Source organism: Nylanderia fulva, unplaced genomic scaffold (assembly GCF_048542155.1).
Source record: "Nylanderia fulva isolate GAGA-0341 unplaced genomic scaffold, ASM4854215v1 Scaffold24, whole genome shotgun sequence".
In the NCBI taxonomy this organism is placed as follows: domain Eukaryota; kingdom Metazoa; phylum Arthropoda; class Insecta; order Hymenoptera; family Formicidae; genus Nylanderia; species Nylanderia fulva.
The window spans coordinates 1,069,654-1,090,420 of NW_028190304.1; the positions used below are offsets into that span (position 1 = coordinate 1,069,654).

Consider the following 20,767-nt stretch of genomic DNA (forward strand, 5'->3'; position numbering starts at 1 on the left):
GTTAGCTCCTGCCGGCTACATATCTCTAGCAGCATCCCTTCAGAGATGAAGGAAGGATTCCAGTCGTGCTTCGGTCGATATTTCAGTTTTTATGTTGCAATATGTGCATGAATTATTGTTAAACCAAGTTAATTTTAAAAATTAGTAGTAAAACTGCGACTATTTCTTTATAATAAATGTGATAAATAATAAATTTCATACAATATACAATATAATAAATTTATATGATAATGAATTTAGCAAATTAGTATATAATAAATTTCACAATAAAAATCCAATAATTTTTATCAGTTTATTTGATCAGAGCCTTATATATTTTACTTCTTAGTTATTTTAATAAATTTCAGTTAATCATAAAAGTTTTATGCAATTTATTAAGTTATATTATATAAAATTTATTTTCTAGAAACTCGACACAAAAATATAACTTGTATAAAATTTATTCGAATTAGAAAGAGATTTGTCAATGGCAATTTTAATAAACGCATTTGTTTAGATGTATAATACAAATATTGCTTTTTTTTTGTATAACTGTACTTTTGTAATGGCTTAATATAATTTTAAAATATTCTCAATATGAATAATATTTAACATCGCGTTTTCGAGAGAAACTTTCTTTTATTTCATCTTTCTTAATATATAATTTACAAAGTTGCGCTTAACTCTCGTATATAAATCTAAAAATATATAGGCACTTATGCACAAGGAAGATAAACTAATCAAGTGGAAAATAACAGGAGATTGATTGTTCGCACATCTGCAACTTAATTGTTGCAGGTGGCTTTCGTTGTACGTAATATATTGTACATAGTATATGTATATCGCTATACATTGAGTCTCTGATGTGACTCAAGTGTTTCTTCTTTCATCCTCTTGCGTCTTCTTGTGTCTTCATTATTTTTCTTTATTTCCTTTTCTCTCGCTGTCACATTTCTTCTTTTCTCTCTATCTCTATCACGTTTTCTCGCATATATAAAAAAACTTCTTTCTCTCTCGCATACACGTACAAAAAAAATACATTCCTGTCTTACGACGATAATAAGTCGCTATATAACGTTACCACATTCTAAACAACCTGAATAGACTTTAAAAATGCACATATTATCATTTCACTGAGCTTTTATACACGTATAAAATTTTTGTACGTACAATAATAATTATCATCGTAAAGCCACGTCGAGATACAAAATTCGTTGTTAATTATTATTTTCTAATTCGCAATTCTAATTAATATTAAATGTCCGAAATCTATATCTCATACATATTTTGACAATTTTCATCTAATGTAGACTTAAAATAATAATTACATAATATACATATTACAAGTACAAAACAATACGTAATAGTCTCATGTACTCGACTATCCGAATGCGTTGGAAATATTACGCATATCATTCTTTCGATAAATTAATACATTTTTCATTCCTTTCTCCTGCTTAAATGATAACGCCTGATCGCATAATATAATTTTTAATATCCTGTATTGTTGCTAATCTGATAGTAACAATTTTCGATTATATAACTCTTTCATACAATTAAATATACTTTTTTAGACACAAATAAATTCATGAATAATGCGCAATCAAGTAAATGTAACAGCTAATTAAAGACAGACGCATAATTAACCTTATGTGATGCCAAACGAGTACATACAGGAACACAATTTATAATGTTTATCTTTCAATTCAGCTTCATTTTCTTTTTTTCATTTTGGACATTCTAAAGGCGCATATTATCGACTTTACATCGGCTAAACTGTAATTATATAATATTAAATATAATTTATATTTTAATATTATATAATTTAACTATTATATAAATAATTTAATTTATATAAATTATTAATTTACAAAATTTAAATTTGCAAAATGGACGGTTGATTGATAATCAGTCGAGACATTTTTGTCAAAAAAACCTGTTTTTTTTTTCTTTTTAGTCGAATTAATATAAAGTCGATCTTATAATAATTCGTAATAAACTTTTTACTGATCGACTAAACTATTAATCGACGAAAAGTCGATAGTATGATGATGCGCCTAGCTTAAAGATGTTGCAACATATTCACATATACATATAATTATGCAACGTTGTAATAATAGTAGTAGTAGCGATAGATCTGTGTGTGTCAGATCATAAAATTACTTTGATCATTTTAACATTGTAACTCTCCGCCGTTTAGTTTTTTTACAATGAGATTCATTCTTTTCATTCATCTTTATTTTCTTATTATTACAGTAAATCTTTATGTGTCTCGAATTTCTTTTTATATTTCTTTTTTAATTAGAAATCGAATTTATAAAAGGAGTTTTTTTTTATTAATTTCGTTGAATTTACTCAGCTCTCATTGATAATTACATGTCAAATATTTATCAAAATCACGAGATTCTTAACACATTTCATTTTAAATAACTTGAGGAAAATCTTTAAATTTTTCTCAAACAATTTGGAAAAGAAATTATCTCTAAAATTTAACAAATTAAATTTTGTTACATTATAACGCTAAATTGTGTAGACATATATATAACGATTATATAAAGACTTAATTTAATTTAATTTAATCGTTCATTTGTCCAAAATAAAATATTAAATTTCATCAAAATCAATAAAAATAGCTGTTCATATTTTTAAACTGTCATTATATAATAAATTTTCAATGTTTGTGAAATATTATATAATAAACGACAAAATATTGATATTTGTCTCACGTAGTTATAAGAAGTAGCCTATTCCAAGCACATAAAATGTGTCTAAATTTTGCAGCTAACTAAATTACATTTCTTATTGCAACCCCTTTAATACACAACGCATATTAATCAGACAAATTGTTCGAATATTCGAGCACATTGAAATTTAATTTAATCACAATGGTCGTTTCAAAAATGATAATCTCTCTCTCTCTCTCTCGATTAACGGTCACTCTTATACACGGTTTTGAGACTCAAAAGAATCTCGAACCTAAAGGAAAGTATACCTTTGTGTCGGCGCATAGGCTAAAAGGATCGCCCCTCTCTCTCTCTCTCTCTCTCGTTTTCTGTGGTCAGACGGTGTACACTTTGGGGTCCCGACAAAAGGACCATTAATGCTTCTTCCTCCCGCGGGGGCGGAACAAAGGGGAAAAGATGGGTGAAAAAAAAAAAAAAAAAAATATTGGTGCCATTCGCAGTCTAGGGTCGGCGAAATATTTTAGAAGGGAAAAAAGCGGGAGCGCACGCACACGCGTATGCGGAACATATATACGCACGTACAGTAGCGTGGAGCAGGTATATATTTCGCGCGCGCGCGCGCACGCGCGCGAGAAAGAGACAGACACAGAGGCAGGCAGGTACAAAAGCGCCGTATTGCACCTGCCACGGTGGCACCACCGGTTGTTACCCCGACCGCAAAATTTGCATTATCGCCCCCCTTTTCTTCCCTCTCCCGCCCCTTTCCGGGACAAAAGAAGTGTTCCATAATCCTGGACCATATGATGGACTCCTCTTTTGCTCCTACGTTGCAACGCAATATCGGCGAATGCTGGAAGACGAAGTGTAGTTTAGCTCGAGAGACGAACGGAGTTTGTGTTTGAGGCCCAGAGAGAGGATGGATGCCACCTTTCCGGTTTTGGTCCAGTCGTTTTCGTCTTCCATTGGACGAGAAGGAGAAAATCTCTGGAACCGCTCTAAGGCACCATTTATTTGTTGATTTTTTTTCTTTCCTTCTTTGTACGCGCGCGCTTTCTTATGTGGAGTCTAGAAGTGCTGTCTACGGTAGTGGTCCCTGGTTTTTTTCTTTTTTTTCTCTCTTTCTTTTTTTTTTTTTTAGAAGGACGATCTCTCCGAAATCTTCGCGCATAGGCGATCTCGAGTAAGGCACGCTTGTTTTGTATGCGTTTGCTTAATTGTCTTTTCCATGGGAAACTATTCCTCCGTACTTGAAACGAGAGAGGACCGAATGTATTTCGAGTCTAACAGAACTATCTTAGAATTAGGCATGCATTTTCCTCTCCTTGCTTGAAAAAATATATACGGCAGTATAAAATACGCAGGACTTTCAGAGAGCCTCGACCAGCTGCCTGAATGCGCATTTTTCTACGTCTCTTCCAAGAGTATCTCGAGCCTCGCAGAATGTTCATCCCTATTAAGCTTCGCATAATCCCCTCACGGTACCTACAAAATTCCTGGGTCGCAAACGGTACATAACAATGAAAAAAGGGCAAGACTACCTGCGACAACGAAAGAACGCACCCTCTATCGGCCCATTATGTCCGCAATGGTGAAACCCTGACGAGCCGGAGCTGGTCTGGGAGGTGGTGGGGCTGGCTGCGGTGTTGGCGCTCTAGGAGGTCTGGCCACTTCCTTGTCGCGTTCCCTGTTGCGTTCTCTCTCCCTGCTCTGCTCCAGCTCGCGTTCCCGCTCGCGTTCCTGAAGCTCCAGCAGCACTCGGGAAGGACCTGGGGAACTGATCCTACGTCGGTAGGAGGTCAGAACCAGCGGAGGTGGCGGCGGAAGGGCGGCTGGTGGGTTCTGGGTGACTGACGCACCGCTGGTGACCGTCGACGGCTTCGCCGTCGGCAGCAGGTCTCTTCTAATCTGAAGCTGGGGTCTCTGGGGCAGAGACGGAACGGTAGCTGGTGCCGAGGAGCCGGTTGACGTTGTGGGTGGACCTTGGGAGGCATATCCGGACGAGCTGGTGGACGCTGAGGGTGCCGAGGAGGATGCCGAGGACGTGATGGAGGAGGAGGATGATGGTCCGGGTTCCGGACAGTCCTCTTCTGGACTGTCGTCGTCTCTGAGCGCTTCCTCTAACGCCTCGGGTGGTACGTCACCCACCGCGTGGGTCAACGCGTGTCTTCGGAGGTCGCAGTTTCTGCGAAACACCTTGCCGCAGGACGTGCACTCGTAAGGCTTGTGATCCGTGTGGGTTAGAAGGTGGGTCTTCAGGTTGCTGCGCTGATTGAAGCTGCGCGCACAGACCGGGCATTTGTGCGGGGATTCCTCCATATGCAGGATCTTGTGGACGGCCAGGGTGCGACTCTGGCAGAAACCCTTGCCGCATTCGTTGCATTTGAAGGGCTTCTCCTTACTGTGGATGTACCTGAGGGCATAGTCGATTTTTTTTAACTTTGGGTTTTTAAATATTTGTAGAGATCACAGATTTGATGAAAAAATCATAAATTCAATATTACAAATATTTTAAAAGGGTTTTAAACCCGTCCTGTTTTATCGATAAAACATCATTTTTGCACACCCTTTTCTTTTTATTGGTTATGAATAGAATAATAAATGCTTTTTCAGGTTTACCGATTTTATGTTAAAAACAAGAATTTTTTTAATTAAAAAATTAAAACTAAAAAAATTGTTTGTTTGTAGAAAAGCATATTGAGCCAACAAAAAGAAAAGAGTGCGCAAAAGTGATGCTTTGACGGCATTTAAGGTCCCCTGAACAACAAAAAACCGTGCATCCTCTACCTGTGATCTCGGAGATGATCCTGTCTCCTGAAAGCCTTGCCGCAAATGTCGCAGGAATACGGCCTCTCGTCGGTGTGGGTTCTCTCGTGGATGAGAAGGTTATAGGACTTGGTGAACTGCCGATTACAGAATTTACAAATAAATTGCTTCTTCGGTCTGGACGCTCTACCGGGCGCTCGGAGTAGCCTCCGGTCGAGATGCTGATGAGCCAGTGGACCACCCGGGGGATACAGAGCGGAACTGCCGGCAAAAGGACCGGCGAAGACCGGATACCCGGGTGGGGGCTCCAATAAAGGTGGCGGAGGTAACAGGAGAGCTCTAGCCGCCAACTCCTTCCTCTTATCGGCCATCATGGCCATGATCTCGTAGCTCGAGGAGCTCTTCCTGGCCACCGAGGACTCGGGGCCGACTTCGTGCTCCGAATTCGCTGACGACGAGGACGTGGGCGGCGGCGCAGGTAGATGGGGATGCATTTCACCTGGATACGGGGTGAGGTGCAACCTTGAAGGCACCACAGGCACGAAGGCGGACGACTCCCGGTGCGCATGGCCGAGGCTGCTCACCAGGCTGTGACGATGATGATGATAAGCGGCGAGGGTGCCGGCTGGGTCGAAGCCCCTCGAGCTCGACGCCGCGCCGGAGCTGGAGGACGACGAGGCCGCGGAAGAGGGACCCGGCCTCGGAGAGGGTCCGAGACCCAGTTCCCGACCTCTGCTCGTCTCCTCCGAGACCGTGGCCGAGGCCGACGTAACTACAATGTCGGTCGGCATGTCGGCATGTCGGCAGGTTGGCATGTCGATTGCTGAAAGATCAACGTATGCGCTAATCTCGCTGAAGAAACAAGCTTTATTCATCATCTTTGCAAAATAAATGTTCCCTGAGATATTCAGTTTTAAGCATTTACTGCCATTAAACAATTTTTTAAAAAATTTATTTAATATATATTGAAAATTGCTTTAATATATATATATATATATATTTTGCGAAAGTTTTGTTCAAAAAAGATAATTATTTGAAAAATATATAAAGATGAATTTATTTATGGCTTAACAAAAAATTGAAGATTTTTAAAATCCAAGTTTTTTTACACACATATTTTTCTTGTAACATAATAATTTTGGTATTGCCAATATCAAGAAAAATAACAATCAAAATTGTACATACGTTCAATATGTAGGAAATATTTATGGAATTCTAAACCATTTGTTTTGACAGATTCTTGGGCTGTTATAAATATCCTTTACATAAATCTTATTTTGTATACACAATAGACTAATACACACATCCATACCGAGTTTCAATTCATATAAAAGGATAAAGACTAAGCAGCTAAAATATATATTGCGTACAATAGATATTTGACTTTCTGAAAATTATTGAATCTTTTTTCTCAATTCATAAAAAGCTTTAGCCTTGTTAGCCTTAGGAAACAATGTTTAAAAAAATATATAACTTGCAACAAAAAATTATACTCTGATTTTGAAATGTCAGGTGTAATATCTCGGCTCTTTTGAAGAATTTTTTGACCTCTCTTAAATCACTCAGATTTTTTTTTTTTGCAAATTTGAGATCCAAAAAGGAAAATTCCAAAATTTAGATTCAATGTGGCACCCACCGAGTAAACATTGTTACAAAAAGAAAACACTTAACATTTATATATATAAAATTTTTTGGAGCAACAATTAATTTCCTCACAATAAAGTCACGGCTTTTTGGAGTACAAATAAATAATTTATACACGGCAACTTTACGTTCGTTTGAGAAAAAAAGCAGAAAATCCTGGTCGTGGATTTGACAGAGGTTTGGTTTAACAGAGAACCACTGCGTGCCAGCTCGCTCACCGCAAACTTTCGCAATCGCGTAGCAGTAGGAAATACGTGTATATGGACAAACGCGTTCACACAAGGAGGTCTCCTATCAATCACATTGCGCGTACCCAATTTACGCGATGCATTTAGGCTGACGCGTACATTACTCGGGTTCTCTTCGAGGACAATGTGGTAATCTAAATGATAATTGAATCGTAATCGCGGGCGTTCCAATCTCGCGACCCGACTCGGTGGCTGCGTTTCACGAACATGAACTGGTTATCTCTCCGAGCCGAGCACACCTGCCAACATGGCTTCCGCGGACCCAGCGGTCACGGCTAGTCCCAGCAGCCATGTTGGAATCGCGAATGTAGGGACGCAACAAGGCACGTAGGATTGTCCCGCTCACTTCCTCCGGAAACCCTTCAAGCGGAAACTCCTAGATTCCATCCCAGAGTCAGCCCGCGTCTATCTCTCTCGCACTCTCACCTGGAGGACGTTGATGGGGAAGCCAGGGTCTTCCTTTCAGTCACCTCCGGCGAACCACCGACGCATCTCCTCCTCCGTCCGAAATCCCTTTTTGGTCGGCGATCCGATGGCTCGCGGTAGCATCCGAGATCCCTAACAACAATCTGGGGTATCCACTTTCCCGCTATCTATATACCTCTCGTAAACACACACGCACAGATATCTCGCCGTCGCACTTTTCGATCTCCCCGAACACTTTAGGATCTCAACCGGAGAGTCCCGGCGAACTTTTCCTCGCCTCTGTCCAAAGTCGATTCTCTAGAAGCTGGCTGATCGAAGGTAGAAGGCTCTCGCTCGCGCGCGACGCTCTTTCCCGCGAGAGAGAACTGCGTGTCGGACGCCGCCAGGTAGGCTTCGCCGCGGCTTCGCACACCCACGCAGCTGAGGTTCACACGCACGGGACACACACAGGGCGCACACACGCTCGCCAGGCTCCGACTCGCCTGGGAGTCTTTCCGTTTGGCTGCCGCTAGTAGCGCTAGTAGCTGTTGGATGCTGCGGCCGCGAGACTCTCCTCTGTGCCTCGGCTCTAGAACTCCTTCCTCCTTCTCTCCCTCGCCTTTAGGCGAGACGGAGACGGATGCCTGGTCGGTACGCGGCTGTCAGAGCGAGACAGCTGGTCCGGGGGCGAAGGCGGAGGCTTGCCGGTATTCCTATCCCCGAGTGGGACTATGAAGCGAGGCAGGCAGGTTGAACAGGCAGGAGGTTTTAGGGTAGGGACGTGGTATGAGGAGCAGGTGCGTAAATGTGAATCCGGGCACCTTCTCCTTCCATCTTCTTCTTCCTCTCTGTCTCTCTTCTTCCTTTCGCCTTCCGAGGACCTGGTATCTCGCTCTACTGCCCAGCTACCGTACGGAATTTCCTTCACCTTGCGCGTATTCGATGTTTCAGGCCTGACGATGGTAGATTCGCCTGCGAGATACCTCACTACCGGAGAGCTAGTTCCGGTAGTTGGAAACTTGAAAGCTAGGAACGAAGAGACTGATGCGTCGCATCAGGGATCTTTTGTACTCGTTTCACCAATGTTTTACTCGCGTCCCTAGAACCCCGAAGTTGGATTCCCAGTAGGAATTCATCCCCACCCGACAATCAGGTAGCCAGGTTTTTTTTTCGCGCACGGTAGAGAATTAGCAGGACCGACTCGCTTCCGTCACCGAGTTGGTCGCTTCTGTCAGGTAGGCAGATGGAAAAAAACTGTGAGGCAGGTTGTAAACGCACCTGTAGGAAACCCGCGCCACGCCGGCACTGACGAAGGAGATCGGTCTTTGCTGGGCAAGAGGAAGGAATGAAGAGGGAACATTGTGGTCCGTCCAGCCAGAGGCAGTCGGAGAGATCGAGTCTCGGTTCTCTCTCTCTCTCTTTCTTTCCTTTCCACCTTCTCCGTCTCGCTTCAACCTTATCTGGTCCCTTCGACATCCCCGCCGCTCGTCTCCCGCTGTCCTTCGGCGCGCGTTTCCCTTTTTTTTTCCTCTTCTTCTTCTCCCTTTCCTCTCTCTAGCAGCAGCCAGCAGCCGCCGACGCCCAGCCGGTTTTACACCGGCAAATCGATTCAACCTTACGTACGTCTCGCCGGAGCCAGAGCGAGCGAGCGGTTCTAGTTCACGGATTCCGGAATTTGCTCCAGTTGGATAGAATAAGCGGCGCGATTGTTCGTCGCTGGATGAGTAGTAGTATCGCCGATATATGAGGAGTATCTGAATGGCCCTCTTTTCCGGCCCGTTTAACCCGACCATTTTTATGTGCATTGAGTAATGGAAATGGTTTTAGATACGGAGAGAAAGCGAGAGAGAAACACGCGGCCACTTACAGCGATTGGCTTTCGAGTTAGTTCAGCGAGGCTATCGTTTTGGTTTTATCAGGCGACGCAGGCCGCTCTAAATGTTCGGAAAGACTTTTTGCAGCCAAGCTAAATCTGGATTTTTATTTTTTTATTCGTTCGGTGGATTCTTTAAACGCAACATTTATTAAATGTAAAAAGCTCGTTTGTTTCAATTTTTTTATTAAGTAGTTAATAGTTTACGTTATAGAAAATATATTTAAGATGAAATTATCCATATGCATTTTTGCTTGATTTATTTTTAAAATATTTCAAAATTTGTTATTGTCACAAATGTGATTTTATATAGATATATTTAACGTAAATATTATATGTTTTAAATGTTATTATATATAAATATCTATTAATATTTAAAATATAAGTGTGAATCTCATTGTGTGATGACAATAATCCTAAATATATTTTAAAGATAAATCAAGTTAAAATGTACGTAGATAATTTTATCTCGAATTCATTAATTTTTCAAACATTCCTAATGCAAATTTGAGGTAGCAAAAATGAATTTTACATGAGAGACGAAAAACTTATAATGTTAATTTTCTCGTCAAATTACATTCGCGTGCAAATTCAAGAGGTGAATATTGATCTATCGATCGATTCATCGTGGATATCAGATGGAATTTCTCGAGTAATGCTGCCCGACCGACGAGTAATCGATTAAAAATGTTTCCCTACAGCCTTTCATTCTTTCGGACACATTGATGGTAGTAACGCCTCATATAATAACGCCTACAATAAAGGATAACGATATACGATGTGATTATTCATTGATAAAAGAAGAGAGCAATGTTTGCTGTCAAAATATGCATAATGATATTGTGTACATTGTTTAATATTATCGTTCGTTTACTATGTAGTACTATAAGTAAGTGTATCGAGTAAATGCCTCTTCATGTTTTCCAGCATTACACTTTATTAATATTAACTGTATTTTTAAATAGAAAAAATGTTAATCTCAATTTAAAATAAAAATAAAGAATTTATGCAAAGTTTGATTCTTTTTCTTTTATTTTAATAACTAAGTAATTAATATTGCTCTGAAAATTTTTTTGTACCACTCTATTCAAATTATATAAATGCATTTTTAATGCAAAAGATGCTGATTAATTAAAATAAAAATGAAATGTACACAAGATCAAGTAAATGCCTCTTCATGTTTTCCAGCATTACACTTTATTAATATTAACTGTATTTTTAAATAGAAAAAATGTTAATCTCAATTTAAAATAAAAATAAAGAATTTATACGAGGTTTGATTCTTTTTCTTTTATTTTAATAACTATTTATAGCAATTAATACCGAAAATCCCTTCGTACACTCCATCGAAATTATATAAATGCATTTTTAATGCAAAAAATGCTGATTAATTAAAATAAAAATAAAATGTACACAAGATTTTTTTTCTTCTATTTCGATAATTATAGTAATTAATATTGCTTCGAAATCCCCTTGTACACTGTATCGAAATTATATAAATGCATTTTTAAATAGAAAAAAATGTCGATTAATTAAAAACGAAAGAAGAATATCTTTCTTTCATTTCAATAACTAATATTGCTTCGAAATCCCTTCGTAAACACTCCACATCGAAATCATATTAAAATCTCCATTAGACGCGAGTGCAAAGTCGCATACCGCAAATCTAAACACGTGTGTAACAACGTCGGGGATAAAAGGCCGCGGCGAACGAAAGTATTAGCCAGCTTGGGAATGCTTGGTGAACATGTCTCCATAATTACATATCGTTTTTTTTCTTCATCTTTTTCTCTCATACGATTTTGCAAGCGCGATATCCGCGTCGCGTAAAGACCAGTGAACGGCAGTTCTCATAGAGTTTCTCCGAATTTTTCCATCAACGTCTCTTATCATTAAAATATCCGCATTCTCTGCTTATAAAAATATTTTTAAAAAACATGTTGTACATATATTATGTTATATTTTTGAATTTAAAACAATTGTTCTCAACATAAAATCAGTAAGTTCGCGCTTTGTCTCTATACGTACTTTAATTGTGGAAAAGCGGAGAATTGATTATTCTATTGGACCGATAAAAAGAATGGGGTGCGCAAAAATGGTGTTTTATGGATAAAATAGAACGACGTTTAAGCTACCAAGGCGCGACGTCGTAAAATTCAGCGGCGTCGTAACCTCTCGTCGAAACGAGCGCGAATGGAAATTGATAGAGCACGTATTTCTCTTTATACGAGCTATTTCGAAGTCGATTTAGCTGCTCGCTCTCTTTTCTCGCGGGAGTCGAGATACATAGTTGACGCTAAAAAAGCCCGGCTCTCTCTGTTTCCCTTTTGTCGGGCGATCTTCAAACGATCTTCATTTCGTGAATTCATTTCGCGACTTGTTTTGCTCCTTGGTAACTCGAAAGGGGACAAAGAGACCCGTGGAACGTTGACGAATCGGCCGACATCAACGCGTACATAACGGTATACCTACGCGAGATGATGACGTACATCATCTCTTTTTCCTAAAAGGTCGGGATGCCAAGTACAAGGCCACCTCGACTATCCTTTGGCGTGAGAAAAAATGGACGCTTCAATAGGCGAGACTCTATATTTACATAGCATTAGCCTTTTGTAGCGCAATGCAACGTGTGAATGGCATCGCGGTCGCGACGTCATTGTTTTGGGTTTCCGATTGACAGCTCGCTGTCACTCTCTCTTTTACGGTTTTATTAGCGGCCACGTATGCTAATTAGCGACTCGTAGTCGGCGTGAAAACAAAGGCTCGTTTTGTAACATTAAACTCCAGAAGTCGCGAGAAGTTTATACGCAGGTCAAACCTGGGAATTAGATCATACTATATACTCTTGTCAGAGTTTTTACCTTTGCTTTTCAATTTTTTATTTAATTGTATATATATAATATTTTATATAGTTTTAGATTCATTTTACATGTTTTATTTTGTTTTACAGTATTTTAATAAATCTATTTACACGTGGCTCTTACTGCCTTTTTTCTGTTTAACTTTTATTATAAGAGCCTTACATGTGATTAATTGAGTATTTTGATTTTATTCAGTTGCTCAAAAATTTTGCTTCCTTATTTGAAATTTAGATTTAGAATAACTAGTCTGTTAACCACTTACTATGTAGATTCAAATTCTTATTCTATGACGCTATTTTATCTATATCTATATATAGAATGTTACTTATGGATCTGGAGAAATTTGCCAAATGTTTGTAGTTATATATACATATGAAGATAGTGATGAATTTTAAACAAATTTTATAAAAAAAACAAGTTTGTAATTTTAATTAATCTATGAAACAATAATTGAATAATTAGATAATGTAACTTGTCTCAGTCTACCTCTGCTTTCATATTTTTAATTTAGCTGTCCAACAATTTTCTGTTTTCTTATTTAAAATTCAAATTTAGAATAACTAGCCTATATCAATAACCATGTAATTTAAATTGTCATTGCTGGTTTTTAAATAATTTTAACAATATTTCTAACAATGACAAACAATATGGTGACATTTTAAATAAAATTTTAAGATGTGTATATAACTCGAAAAATTCTTTGGTCAATTTGGGAACGATTTTTCCTCAGCGAAAATGTCGAAAAAGGTCATCATTTTTTACAACTTTCCAATATTTGTCATTATGTATCTTTATAAATAAGCCTCAAATTAAAATTTTATTATAGTAAACTCTACCTGAAATTAACTGAAGAATGTAATTATGTTAGACTTTTAACTCCAAAACGTTTAGTTTTCAAAAAACCCATTTTTTTCAATCGCTTATAACTCGAAAATTATTGACTTCTCAACCTTTTTTGCTAAGGAAAAATCGTCTCCAAATTGGCCAGAGAATCCTCCCTTAATCATTGACCCGTTAGTTACCGGACACCCTGTATAAACTAACGTACCCTATAAATAACGACAATCCGTATAAATTCATGAAATTACGAATGGTGAAAAAATTCGTGCTTTCGTAGATCAGAAGACAACTTCGAAAGCTGACTTTTAAATCAATTCCGCCATTATTCAATCTCTCTGGACTACAATCTCCAACTCGAAGTGAGAAAACCCGATGTGCAGGAAAAAAAATGCGCCGCGTCATGCAAAAACAAAATATCCGTCCGGTGGACTCGGGTCTTCAACATTTGTAACACGATTGCGAGCGTAAAGCGAAGCTGATGATCGCGATGTCCGATGCGTGTCGCGAGAGTTCCTTCACCGCAACCCGTTAAACTTCGTCTGCAGACAGAGACAGCCGGAGAGATCCAGAGAAAGAGAAGGTTGGTTATCCGGCAGCCTAATATAAAATTAAAGGAGCTCTTATGCGTATGTCGCGAGCATGGAATATTATCAGGGTTACAGCTCTTCTCTCTCTCTCTCTTACACGAGTACCCGAAGACTGCCCCACTCTCGCGTCGTTTTGTTCACTGAACTAGTTCCTTCTCCTCTCACCTCGCCGATTCATTCCCCCATCACAATCTTGCCGCCGCCACCATCACTACCACCATGACAGCGAGAGATGCCCACAGCAACGTCATGGAGATCACCATCGCGCCGGGAGACAAAACGAGAAGAGACTGGAAGGTGAAGAAGGACACAGAGCTACATAAGGAGAGAGTCACCATGGAATTTCGAAGTTGGGGGACTCGAAATAATACAGAGTATTCCGTCATTTCTCTCTTCATTGCGTCTGATTACGTCTGTCGCGTAGGAAGAAGAAGTGGTGAGATACCCAGGAAATTCCAGCTTGAAGAGACGCGGCGGAGCCAAGAAGCGAGAAAGAGAGCTTCGCTCAGCCTCCAGGAGAGGGTACGCTCTTCTGCGAAGGGAAGAGAGGGACCAGACCGCATACCTACACGACGCGTAATGAGAACATACCAGGATCGTTCGGCCTGCTATCTGCTATCAAACGGATACCAGGGGCCCGCAGCCGCGGACGAAGCGGCCAACGCGCCCGTTCTCCGAATTTATCTTGCTCCCTCCTTCTCTCGCGATATTTCATTGCGATCATCGTAATTGAGATCTTCCTGTGGCTTTTCAGCTATTCCCTTCTCGGTTAACGCCGTACGGATATTATCGTGCATCGCGATCGATCGTGCCCCTCGATCGCGTCGAGTCTTAATCATCATTCCCGAACGATGATTCTCTCTCCACGCGAAATGCAGAGGTCTTTGATTCGCGTTCGCTGCATTTTGATTAAGAATATTATACGGATGAATAAGAGGGGAAGAATCACTATTTCTCTCACGGTGCAGTGCTCCCGATTTTAATGCCGAATTTTGAAATGTTTCGTTACGTTACAATTTTAAGAAATATGTAGTTAGAGTTATAAAAATAAGACTCGCATTTTTTTCGAACTGTTTCAATGTATATTATAATTTATTTATATATCAAACTTGACAAGTATGTATTTTAATGATCAAAGAATATAATTTATATTACTTTAACCTATACAGAATGAATTTCAATCGAATTTGTCAATTAATAAAATATTTATAATTAAATAAGTATAATAAATAATAATTAATTATTTCTCTCACGGTGCAGTGCTTCCCATTTTAATGCCGAATTTTGAAATGTTTCGTCACGTTACAATTTTAAGAAATATGTAGTTAGAGTTATAAAAATAAGGCTCGCATTTTTTTCGAACTGTTTCAATGTATATTATAATTTATTTATATATCAAACTTGACAAGTATGTATTTTAATGATAATAAAGTAATATAAATTGTATTCTTTGATGAACTTATACAGAATGAATTTTTATCGAATTTGTCAATTAATAAAATATTTATAATTAAATAAGTATAATAAATAATAATTAATTATTTCTCTCACAGTGCAGTGCTTCCCATTTTAATGCCGAATTTTGAAATGTTCCGTCACGTCACCATTTTAAGAAATATGTATTGTAGTTAGAGTTATAAAAATAAGGCTCGCATTTTTTTTGAACTGTTTTAATGTATATTATAATTTATTTATATATCAAACTTGACAAGTATGTATTTTAATGATCAAAGAATATAATTTATATTACTTTAACCTATACAGAATGAATTTTTATCGAATTTGTCAATTAATAAAATATTTATAATTAAATAAGTATAATAAATAATAAGTAATTATTTCTCTCACGGTGCAGTGCTTCCCATTTTAATGCCGAATTTTGAAATGTTCCGTTACGTCACCATTTTAAGAAATATGTAGTTAGAGTTATAAAAATAGGGCTCTCATTTTTTTCGAACTGTTTCAATGTATATTATAATTTATTCATATATCAAACTTGACAAGTATGTATTTTAATGATCAAAGAATATAATTTATATTACTTTAACCTATACAGAATGAATTTTTATCGAATTTGTCAATTAATAAAATATTTATAATTAAATAAGTATAATAAATAATAATTAATTATTTCTCTCACGGTGCAGTGCTCCCCATTTTAATGCCGAATTTTGAAATGTTCCGTCACGTCACAATTTTAAGAAATATATAGTTAGAGTTATAAAAATAATTTTTTAATTTCTTTGCAACTATTATAATTTATTTATATAAAATGTGACGTGCTTAAAGAACCCCTTACGATCAAAGAATATAATTTATATTCCTTTCAATCTATACAAAATGATTTTTTATCAAATTTGTCGATTAATAATATATTTTTAATTAAAATACAATATAATAAATAATAATAATCAACATAAAATGTCAAAATTCAAAAAAAAATCGTGAAAAATCGATGCAAATTCAATATCAATATCGATTTTCAATAAAAGTGGGTAAATGACATATACGTTTCGTATCGGAAAATTATATTAAACTTTCTATTTTATTCGAAATTTGTTGAGCGGTTGACCGGGCTCTTTTCGATTTACATAATTTTTCTTTTCTTTTTAAACGTATCGCTCTCCGACCGAACCCTGGTCGATGCGCCGACCATGAAACAATGTATGCACTTTGTAGCGACGATATCGTCGGTATGTATGCCTTGTTCTTCTTCCTGTACTGGTTCTCTTCGTGTGTCGTCCTGTCTCGTTTCCTTAATCCTTTATCTATCACTCCTTCCATATGGGGATTGACACTTTGAAAATCCCGCATTGTCATACCGCTGTCATTTTACTGTCAACTAGTTCTCGAGAATTTTCTCTTTATCGATCGACGCGAATAAAACGCAATACGAGGCTAATAAAATCGTCTCTAAAAAAAGAAAAAATAAGTTCATAATAATTTATGTAGGTACTATTATACACATATATCCCGAACGAAATTTGTTTTAAATAAAAAGGTCTTTTATATTACAGGGCGCCTCTTTGAATCGTCGGTACATATTTTAACGACTTGCTTAAATCATTTGTGGCTTGACTTTCTTTTTAAAGAAGCATGAAGCTATTTTTTCACCTTTGAATTTTCACAACATAAAATAAAATTGCGATTACAAATTTTGCTGTCTAAACTTTTGAAAATTAAAATTTCTTCAAAGGAAATTTAGAACAAACTTAAAAGTAAAAGTCTCTGCCTCTTTAAATTAATTATATTTGTAATTATATTTATAATTATATTAATAATATAATTCTTTATACAATATATGTGTATTTTATATATATACATAAATTTATATATAAACTATATATAATAATAATAATAATAATAATAATAATATATTAGAAGACATTAACGGATCCATCGCGTGTCTCTTGGTAATTCAAATTTTATTATGCATAAAATGTGTACCGGCATTTCTGGGACACCCTGTATATACCGGTGGAAGCAAACAAGATTGGTCTGAACCTGATGTGCCAGGGTGTAGGATATCTTCTCGTTAAAATGTATATACGCTGATCTCCGCTCGCGCTTCCTCTCTACGCGCGATTTTCTGACAGCGAAATGCGCACATGTTCGATTTTTATTTCCATATATATCGTACACACGCGGATAAATGCATGAGAATTCACGCAATAATATTTTCTCCAGACACACAGACGCGCAACTATTTCGTTTCTCTCTTTAATTTAATTCTCATTAAATCGAATCTTTCCTCTCCTTCGCGCGGAGTGTTTCCTTCTATTTATTTATTTTTTTTCTTCGATTGTTACAAGTATGTATATTGGCGTTGTTGGTAAGAATTAACGTTACATATATAATTAATGGCAATTCCATAATATGCACGTACGCATAACTATCGCATAACTACGCATGCACATGCGCGTGTCTGGCGAAGGGTTTTTAAACTACTTTTTTTCCTTTCTATCGATTTCTCGCGTCGTTTATACAATTTTATTGAACATTCGAGAATTCGTTTTCGTCTCGTTCTTAAAAAGATATATATATATTTTTTTTTAATTTATTCCCTCCTCGCAATCGTAGAATTATCTTTATGTGCGTATAGAGTTTCAGCGACAAACACAACCGTGAAGAGTCCTCGTTTTTCGCAGACGTATCAGGGAATCGTCGAACTATGGGTCTCGTTATTACAAAAAACTCTCGGGAGATTCGATTTTTTAGTGTCCATAATTTTTTTCTCTCTTTTTTTTTACACGTTTTGATTCAGCGAAGCGCCATATCCAGCGATAACATGTACAATGTGGACAGGATGTAGGATTGAAATGGGAAAAGTTTCCCATTATTCGATGGGAAAAGTTTCCCATTATTCAGGGGTTCGATGAGTTTTTTTTTTTTTTTTTTTTTTTTCAAAAATGGAAATTTAATCCTGGAAATCTCGGAATCGGTGTAACTTTTCGACAATATTGGATTCCGATGGTGCTGAGCCATTTATTCGCGACGAGAAAAAATACGATTGTTCTCATGTTCTCTAGGGTAAACTATATATATATCTGTAGCATCGAGAACCGAACTCGCTGCTCAGGATTATATCGTTTTTAGCCCCGATATGGAATTGCATTACTGCTGATAAACAATTCCGATGGTAGATAAGCAACGATGACGAGTCAATCAGCTGAAAATGGAACACAAAAGTTGCCGAGTCTGTTTGCCGTAGCATTGACTTTTATTCGAACAACTTCACGTAAACGTCACTGTTAATCAGCAGTTACAATGATGATGATCGATGACACGATGATGAGGTTCAATAATGTTGAAAGATGAAGATCTTGGCGAAACATCCAAGTATTTTTGTGTATCTGTGTGTGTATTTGTGTGATGATCGTCGAGATAACCAATCGGCAGATTCGCGTTTGCTTGTTTGTTTGTTTGTTTTATTTAGGAACCGAAAACAGGTGCGGAAGAGGATCTCCATGGACGATCTTCGCTACTGCGACTCGTTGGATTCGTCGTAGGGCGGATTATTTTGCATCAACCTATTTTGATCCATCGATCGATCGAATACTCGAGGGCAGCCAACCATCTGAAATGATAGATTATTATTTGTATTTAATTCGTGTGAAAAAAAGGATTATGTGTGCGTTACGCTTTGCATATATAAAGAGATAATAACAGAATCTGTGTCTTCTCTAAACTTGTAAAAAATTCGCTGAAAATTTAGATTTGCAAATATTTAAAAGAAGATGCGTCTTATATTATAGTAATATTATAACCAATTTTGTTAAAGGAATATTTAAATTTGAAATACAAATTTTGAATTAAAAAGTAAATAATTCTGAATTTTTTATATTATACTAGATTTTATTTATACATACACACACACATATGTATATGTGTGTGTATATGGATATGACTGCTCCCATAAATAACAATATCAAATAAATAAAATAAATATTAAAAGCTACGTCTTTCACACATATACAAATATTTAATTACTGATTTTTCAGAGAATTTAATTTAACAAAACAGAAATATTGGAAAAATAGCGTCGAGGTTTTCCAGAACCAACCAAAAGATAAACTCGTCATTTTTAATAAACATATAGATTGTTTATGATAACGTAATATATGTATTTTTTATTTTTGTATTGAAATTTATATTAATAATAATTATTATTTAAATTTGTAAAAATTAAATTAAATGAAGGAAAGAAAAATTTTTAAGATAATAATTTTAAAGTTTAATAAGTTAATAGAAAATTTTTTATTTTTTTTTTACATTTTTTCAAAATAAACTAAATCAAGAATACTTTAAAATTCAAGATTACTTTATTTAGATTATAGTAGATATATATAGAATAGGAAAAATATAAATGTAAATAATTTTTTTATAAAAAATTATTTTATAACTCTATACATCTTTATATGAATCAAAATTTTACTAACTAAGAAGGATTTAAAAGATTTAAAATGTCTCAAATTTTTATAATAATAAAAGAGAAAAATATATAAAGTAGGATTAAGATGGGGAAAGGATTTATCTGATAAAGACAAATGAGAGTTTAATGAATTGTGCTCCGGCTTATGTAAAATAAAATAAAGATATTTGTAAAAATTTATATTGATTTAAACAGTATTATGATAATAAATTAAAATTAATATTAATGAAGAGTAAAGGGGCGATTATTCCCCTCAATTTGTTGAGGATTGAACAAAGAATCGCATACAAAAAGTATCATTTATTGTACGAGAGGTATTATTTTAAATCCTCTTAATCCTCCCTTAGTAAAATTTTAATTAAAATAATTTATAGTTATTGAACATTCTTTTTAAATCCTTTAAATTTATGTTCCCTTTTCCACGAGTAGGAATTACTATCGGAATTTGCGGGTAAACGAGTTCTATTATTATTCACCGTTTCTTATCCATTTCCGTCTCGGTGGCAAAGATGTAGCTTCTCTGTGTGGGATCCGGCGGCTGCAGCTCGAAAGCGTGCTTCCGGCCGCCGGAGCTGGGCGCGCTGCTGTGAACCCTGAAGCCGTGCAGACACGCCACGCCGAACGCCTTCTCGGCGTTGGCGTCATCGTAGAAGTATAACGCGGCGTCCTTCAGCACGCAATACCGTCTGGACCAGCCGGTGGGCGAGGACGTCTTTCGCGCGTGTTCCTGCTGCTTGCTCAGATAACCGAAGCAGTCCGGCCTCGCGATAGCGCAGGCGGCCATCTCTCTCATCCTCAGCGACGAGTCCAGCCAAGTGTCAATCTTGGAAGAAGCATCGAGCCATCAAATATTTTATACAGGGCGTTCCATTTTAATTATGTACCCTGGTTATCATCGCAAAAGGTATAGTACAAATGAAAAAAATGTTTTAGACAAAGGTTTTTAGAGGG

At 37.0% G+C, this 20,767-nt stretch overlaps 2 protein-coding genes across 6 annotated transcripts in view; both read right to left on the bottom strand.

Moving 5' to 3' along the window:
- Positions 1 to 598: 598 nt before the first annotated feature.
- LOC114934287 (uncharacterized) lies at positions 599 to 9,051 on the bottom strand. 2 transcript variants are annotated; one of them, XM_029306961.2, is made up of 3 exons: positions 7,745 to 9,051; positions 5,448 to 6,249; positions 599 to 5,073 (listed from the first exon to the last, which is right to left on the bottom strand). In XM_029306961.2, the coding sequence occupies exons 2-3, from the start codon at positions 6,239 to 6,241 to the stop codon at positions 4,227 to 4,229; spliced, it is 1,641 nt and encodes a 546-aa protein (XP_029162794.1). In that variant the 5' UTR covers positions 6,242 to 6,249; positions 7,745 to 9,051; the 3' UTR covers positions 599 to 4,226. The 2 variants fall into 2 exon arrangements, with proteins under 2 accessions (XP_029162794.1, XP_029162795.1); XM_029306962.2 differs by lacking the exon at positions 7,745 to 9,051 and adding an exon at positions 7,384 to 7,737.
- Positions 9,052 to 16,410: 7,359 nt separating this feature from the next.
- Positions 16,411 to 20,767, bottom strand: part of LOC114934211 (beta-1-syntrophin) — a 37,433-nt gene continuing 33,076 nt past the window's right edge. For all 4 annotated transcript variants that reach the window (XM_029306848.2, XM_085483303.1, XM_029306847.2 and 1 more), the window contains 2 exons: positions 20,293 to 20,639; positions 16,411 to 18,961 (listed from right to left, as the gene is read on the bottom strand). In XM_029306848.2, coding sequence (XP_029162681.1) covers positions 18,910 to 18,961; positions 20,293 to 20,639 — 399 coding nt within the window. In that variant the 3' untranslated portion in view covers positions 16,411 to 18,909. The remainder of the gene's footprint in view (positions 18,962 to 20,292; positions 20,640 to 20,767) is intronic.

Bases quoted from the DNA above. Each gene is read 5' to 3' on its own strand.
- LOC114934287 (XM_029306961.2), bottom strand. From the start codon at position 6,241: ATGCCAACCTGCCGACATGCCGACATGCCGACCGACATTGTAGTTACG. The intron at 5,074-5,447 runs GTAGAGGATGCA...CTATGCCCTCAG, and splicing joins GATCATCTCCGAGATCACAG to GTACATCCACAGTAAGGAGA.